The sequence below is a fragment of the Anabrus simplex genome, chromosome 6 (assembly GCF_040414725.1).
Source record: "Anabrus simplex isolate iqAnaSimp1 chromosome 6, ASM4041472v1, whole genome shotgun sequence".
Taxonomy (NCBI): Eukaryota; Metazoa; Arthropoda; class Insecta; order Orthoptera; family Tettigoniidae; genus Anabrus; species Anabrus simplex.
Genome location: NC_090270.1, coordinates 205,267,290 through 205,274,504, shown reverse-complemented (window position 1 = coordinate 205,274,504; position 7,215 = coordinate 205,267,290). Strand labels below are relative to the sequence as shown.

The 7,215-nt window shown below is 39.0% G+C and overlaps 1 protein-coding gene across 1 annotated transcript; it reads left to right on the top strand.

The window, feature by feature from the left end:
- The first annotated feature begins 4,121 nt into the window (after window positions 1-4,121).
- Window positions 4,122-6,020, top strand: LOC136875933 (transketolase-like protein 2). The gene has a single exon (XM_067149552.2). It carries the CDS (start codon window positions 4,122-4,124, stop codon window positions 6,018-6,020), a length of 1,899 nt encoding a protein of 632 aa, XP_067005653.1.
- Window positions 6,021-7,215: the final 1,195 nt, after the last annotated feature.

The following is a 7,215-nucleotide window of genomic DNA, read 5'->3' as shown; positions in this document are numbered from 1 at the left end:
AATCAGGAGCAATTTCAGGAATAAACAATGAATTCTGGAAGGAAGCAAGCAAAAATAGCTTTATCCTAGCTAGTATAGTCAAAATATTTAACAAGATCTTCGAGGGAGCAAGATTCCCTAAATCATGGCAAGAAGTTATCATCTGTCCTGTATACAAGAAACGTGGAGAGAGATCTAACCCAAGTAACTATAAAGGGATTACGTTGTTAGATTCTTTAAGCAAGATATACACAGGGATATTGGCAAAAAGATTAATGAATTGGGCAGAGGAGTAATCGATCCTGTCGAGATTACAAGCAGGATTCAGAAAGGGAATGAGGACTAGTGACAATATAATGGTAGTTCAAACAATACTAGATAAATATATTAAAAAGAAAAGAGGCAAGTTGTACATTACCGTAGTCGATTTAGAAAAGGCTTTTGATTCGGTAAGTAGAAAAGCTGTCGTCCATAAGTTGGGGCAGATCGGAGTATCAGCTAAAATTATAAGAGCAATTGATAATATATATTCGGAATTTAAATGTTCAGTCAAAGTTAAGAATGGTTTAATAGTGGGAGAGATAACTTCTAAAGTGGGTCTTAAACAAGGGTGTAAACTGTCCCCCATATTATTTTTATTGTTTATTAACGATATTTTCCACTCGAACGAATTTAAGAAAGGAGCTTCTCCATGTCTCGTGTGCCAAGATATTCCAGGCCTAATCTTTGCGGACGATATCATTCTACTTGCATTAACACCCAGCAAGATGCAAAATAGTATTAATGAGATAGAGAACTACTGTAGAGAGTGGAATTTAAAGGTTAACCCACAGAAAACCAGAGTAATGATCTGTAAAAGGGGTGTTAAGCATTCTAAGAGTGAACAGTGGTGGATGGGTAAGACAAAGTTAGAAGTGGTCAATAAAATCGAATACTTAGGGACGATTATAAGTAGTAATGGCAACTGGTCTGACGAAATAAAAAGATCAAAAATGAGGGGAATAAGTGCCTTGGCTAGTATCAAAATATTAGATAAAAAGATGCCTAACGTAGAATACAAAATCCAGGAAAACATATTTAATGCAATAATTAAAGCTAAGGTACTGTATGGATCAGAAATTTGGGGAATCGATCAGGGAATTGTATCATTAGATGTAATCGTTAGCAAATTTGCCAAAATAATTATGGGACTACCTAACTTTACTGCAAACAGTGGAGTAAGAATGATGTGTGAAGGGGTGAGTATGCGGGCTGATATTGCTAAGCGAATAGTCAAGTATTGGTTGAGATTAAAGACTGGGGGAGGCGGTGAAATATTAGGCTTAGCCTACCAAACACCAAATGAAACATCTAAACGAAGGCTGCTGGGTGGATGGGGTGAAGAAGCGTCTAGAGTACATAGGAATGGGATCATACCGGGTAACTAATATTGAAAGGGATGACAGGAGATTGCATAAGAAAGTAGTTCAAAGAGTGAATGATATAGAAAGACAAACAATTAGGACAGACAGAATGCAATATTAAGAGAACACTAATAGAATTTTGTAAAATAAGTGAGAATATGACAATAAGGACACTAATGTTAACAAAGAGGGCAATGAGAGGAATAATCTGGTGGTTGATGGGAGTGTATAAAAATAAATCTTTAAGAGAAAAAAATGACGAAAATAAATGTATTTTATGTAATTCAAATATGGAAGTGGCTCATTTGATTAAGGACTGCAAAGAAACAAGAAACGTTAGAGAGAAATACATAGAAAGGAAATAATTGGATAAAATTCTAAATGAAAATGAACTGTACACACTCTCAAGTCTATTAAACAGAGAATGGAAGAAACCAGGAAAGATAGCCAAATTATTTAATAATATGAGAGGTATTTGGGAAAAAATGTAAAGAAAACAGAGATAATTACATGTAGTTGAGGAAGAGGTGACCTAGACTGTACAACTTAGTTAAATCCAGGAAATACCTCATAAGGATAAGGTTGCATACGTACATATAAAGATATATGTAAGTAACTATTAATGAATATGTCTGTGGTAGTAAATTATAATTGAATATGGTACAAGTTACAAGTGAGTGACAGTTCGAAATTGAACAGAACAGAACAGAACAGAACAGAACAGAACAGAACAGAACAGAACAGAACAGAACAGAACAGAACAGAACAGAACAGAACATGTGATAGCGATGGATGCGATGATCGGACGGTCTCTCCCCCGTATTGATGGCCATCCTTGGATGGGGGAAGGGGGTGATGTTCGTTCATTGTTTTCAATCGGTCGTGTGGTGTTAATATATTCGATTTATTCACAGATATGGAACATTATATAGTATAACTCACTAATAAGTAAGGGCGACTATAATTATAAGTTTACTATTATGTTTCGTTTTTTTAAAATATTTGTTCAGTTTTGTTCCTTTGTTCCTTAGGTATTGTATATTTCTAATTAGTAGACTCAGTTCATTGATATGTAAGCCGTACTGTATACCTTCCAAAAAGGTTGTTTGTTGTTTGTCTGCCTGTTTTATTTTAGTTTGGTTTTGTTAGTCTGTTTGTTTTGGCTGCTGACGTACAGTAGAGTTGGAAGAGGGGGAGATAGGCCTGACCTATCTCAAGCTAAACTGTTGATTCGGTACGTCTGCACGTGTAGAGTAAAGTAGTGAATAGTGTTAGGTTAGAGGAAGTACGTTGTCAATGTGACAGTGAAAGATGAGCCGAGTTATGGAATACGTCTCAGCAGTAGAATACAGGCGTGACAGCCTACATGTAGAGCTGGCAATCCGCACACATGTGGGCTGTTACATGAAGGAGTGGTGAGTAAATAACATTGACAGCTTAGGGATCTATGAGGTATCGGTTTCCGAGCCTCATGAGACATGTCTGGTCGTGACATCCCAGGGAAGGGTGGTAGCAGTTCCTCACCAGGGGTGATGTCGCGGCCAGACAGATTTAGGATAGAGTTAGTATATATTTATGTAGTAAAGTAGTTAGTTTAGTTACAAGTAGAGGTAGTGAGTTGAATGTGGAGCTGGCGATCCGCCCATGTGCAAGATGCTACATAGTAGATTTAGAAGTAGTTAAGTAGTAAGTAGTTAGTGCTTAGCTATAAATAGTCTGTGAATATTTATTTTAATTGCATATTGGAACATTGTAACTGGGCGAAAGCCTGTTATGTTCAGTTCAATAAATTCAATTCAATTCAATAAAAGACAATACGATGAAGAGCAATGCCACAGAAGAAAGTCGTTGCTGCAACGAAATAGTCGTCGTGTGTACGTACGTATATTCCTCTTATAATAATTTAACTCTTGATTTACGTTAAGACAACTATATCTTCTATTTAATACAGAAATAATCATGAAATTCGATGGATACTATTCGTTCAAGTAATCTTTCCGTCCACCTAAATGGCGTCGTTCTTCCATTCAGATGACGTACACTGCTTTTCTGTTTACTGTGTCAGCTTTTAGTCCACGCACAATTTCTTACGCCAATTTCAGATAGACCCACAGCACAAAAAAGAAACTTGTCTCTTTGAGAAAAGCTAATGATCAATAAATGAGACTCACATATTGATAACGAACGATTTATTTCGCATCATTTCACAGCGCATCTGTGGTGACCAAGGCCTGCGGTACCGGTAATGATTAATGTAACGTCACTTACTCTGTACACTTTCCATTTCACAACTCTCCTATTTATACAAACCACAGCCGCATCATCTCCGGCGACCAAGGGCTACGGTAACGACTAACGTGACGTCACTTCCGTCCGACCTTTTGTCGCGTTACAAACATTTTCGGATGACCCCCCAGAAAATGAACGCATGTCTCAGAAAATGGTAATCTGGCGGACTTTGAAAGAACTACATCGTCCCTTCTTCGAAATTAGTATCTAGTAGGCAATGGGAAGATTCATATGTTGCTTGTCATTCCCGACTGAAACTTCGTTGATGAAGTTGTTGCGTGTGGATGCAGTCATGGCAACAGTGCTCCATCTTAACATCACATCAACATGATGTGTTTCTACTTTCTTGTCACATCACAATGACACCGCCGTAAATTTCTGTGCACATCTGGGTTGAGCGATGACTTAAGAGTAGTAACCACCAGTTCGGCACTGTTCAGCAAAAGAAAAATGGCGTATAATCCACCCGACCCCGACCGTGTTCAAGAATTGCAGGATATAGCTAACAGGCTGAGGATTCACACAATAAATGCAACCAACGCAGCAAATTCTGGTCATCCAACTTCATGTTCATCATTGGCTGAAGTGATAACAGTATTGTTCTTCGAGGTCATGAAGTACCTAATTTCAAAACCTAAAGATCCTTCGAGTGATCGTTTTATTTTATCGAAAGGCCACGCTGCACCCATCTTATACGCAGCCTGGGCTGAAGCTGGTCTCTTTCTAATATGTAATCTCGACAAGTTGCGCAAGGTGGACAGTGTACTAGAAGGACATCCAACTCCAAGATTAAGTGTCATTGATGTGGCTACTGGTTCTCTTGGTCAAGGGTTATCTGCGGCATGTGGAATGGCCTACGTGGGCAAGTATTTTGACAATGCTTCTTATACAGTGTACTGTATAGTTGGCGATGGTGAAAGTACTGAAGGTGCGATCTGGGAAGCCCTTAACTTCGCTAGCCATTATAAGCTGGATAATCTGTGTGTAATTTTTGATATTAACCGTTTGGGTCAATCAGAAGCTACTGCTTTACAGCAGGACATGCTCAAATACTACAGGAGGTTGGAGTCTTTTGGTATGAAAACGTTTGTTGTTAATGGCCATGATATAGAAGAATTATGCAAGGCATTCTATGTAGCATCCACAATCGACGGTAAACCGACCGCCATTCTCGCTAAGACCTGTAAAGGTAAAAACTTTCTTGACGTTGAGAATCAAGAACATTGGCATGGGGTTCACTTGGGAGCAAAGAGCAAGGAAATACTTACATACCTTAACTCGTTACTTATTAACAAGGAGCCGTTAATAAATTTTCATCCAAAACGTCCTGTGGAAGATGCACCTGAAGTTAAATTTCCAATTTTAAAGCTTGATTCTCCTCCACGTTACAATCTGGGTGATAAAGTTGCTACTCGGGTTGCATATGGAACAGCTTTAGTGAAGCTAGCCACTGGAAATGTTCGTGTAATTGCTCTTGATGGTGACACAAAGAATTCTACCTTCTCTGAAAAGCTGAAAAAATCTTATCCACAGCAGTATATCGAGTGCTTTATAGCTGAGCAAAACATGGTGGGAGTAGCTATGGGTGCAGCCAGTCGTGACCGAACAATACCTTTTGTGTCTACCTTTTCTGCTTTCCTTAGTCGTGCCTTTGACCAGATACGAATGGCTGGGATATCACGCAGTAATATAAAATTTGTTGGCTCACATGCTGGAGTGACTGTTGGCGAAGATGGGCCAAGTCAAATGGGCCTTGAGGATATTGCTATGTTCAGATCTATCCCAGGGTCTGTCATATTCTACCCCAGTGATGCTGTCAGCTGTGAACGTGCAGTTGAACTAGCTGCGAATATTAAAGGCATTTGCTACATCCGGACAACAAAACCAGCAACATCTGTTCTGTACCAAAATGAAGAATTATTCACGATTGCGAATGCAGCCAAAATTTTAGTTCATAGTGAAACAGACAGAGCACTGGTTATTGGAGCTGGTATCACTGTTCACGAGGCACTATTTGCTGCTGCGGAGTTAGAAAAACTTGGTATTAACATCCGCGTCATGGACCCTTTCGTTATTAAACCAATTGATACTGAAGCCATAATTGCACATGCATATGAATGTGAGGGCAAAATTGTAACTGTAGAAGATCATTATCCTGAAGGTGGTCTGGGTGAAGCTGTGATGTCAGCCGTATCAGAGGATCCAGATATTGTGGTATATCAATTGGCAGTAAAGGAAATTCCTCGTTCAGGGTGTTACACTGCACTCTTAGAGAAGTACGGTATCGGTACAAAGAATATTGTCGCAGCTGTCTTGAATATATGTAGAGATAACTTTTGTCCTTGTTAAAGATCTTCGTTGCGGTGCCATCCTGAATTCTCATCCCGTTTGATACCATATTTTGAACACATACTTCCAATACAAAGAAGCAGCAAGGTTTGTGAAGAGGCACAAGGTTGAAAATCACGCAACTGTAACAACTGTAACCTGCTATCTGTTTATATTATGTAATCCCAGTTGTGCTCAAAATAACACAATTTACCAATATATTATTATTATTATTATTATTATTATTATTATTATTATTATTATTGAGCTATCCTGAAGGCCATAATCGTTTAGGAGTCAGGTCTATATTGTCTGACATTGTGGTTAGCAGGTTCAAGTCGTATTGGTCGCAAAAAATCACCATCTGAATGTTGGCCGGCAGGGTAGGAGACGTGGTGGTATAGTCCTGACGCTCAACCCATACCCACGCGGTGTCTTCTGATCTCAAAACTTGGCCCACCCTGGTAATAATGAGGGTTGTCAGTCTGACCGCTCTAGTGATAATGAGGGTTGACAGTCGGCTCCTTTCCTCTGGACACAAGGGGCACGTGTCTTTTAAAAGGCAAGTGAGCGCTGTCAAAAGCAAGGTTGTCATATTTTGCGTCGATTATTTAAACATGTTAACATTCAATTTATTCTAAAGTCAAAATATAAATATAAAAACCTGTTCATGAACCACAGCACAAACCAATATCGCAGAATAATTTGTTTCGTGCTTAACCCGTGCGGTGGTCGTAGATGTTGAAAGAAAAAAAGAAAGAAAGAAAGAAAGAAAGAAAGAAAGAAAGAAAAAACAGGAAGAAGGCGTTGGCAAATAAACTCGACAAAGATTAAACTTAAATTGGTACCAAAGTAGGCCTATTAAAAAATTAATTTTATGCTGCTAATATCAGTGTCTCGCTTTCAGTAAAGAAAGGAAAAGTACAACAATTTTTTACAATTTGTTTTACGTCGCACCGACACAGATAGGAATTGCCCGTGGTCTTAATTAAGGTACTTCCCCAGCATTTGCCTGGTGTGAAAATGGGAAACCACGGAGATCCATCTTCAGAGCTGCCGACAGTGGGGCTTGAACCCATTATCTCCCCGATGCAAGCTCACAGCTGCGCGCCCCTAACCGCACGGCCAACTCACCCGGCAAAGGAAAAGTAAAATCACGAACTAGGGACTGGATTAATAATAATAATAATTGTTACCGTGTTTTTGTGGTAGTTAT

Coding starts and splice junctions, on each gene's coding strand:
- LOC136875933 (XM_067149552.2), top strand. CDS start 4,122: ATGGCGTATAATCCACCCGACCCCGACCGTGTTCAAGAATTGCAGGAT.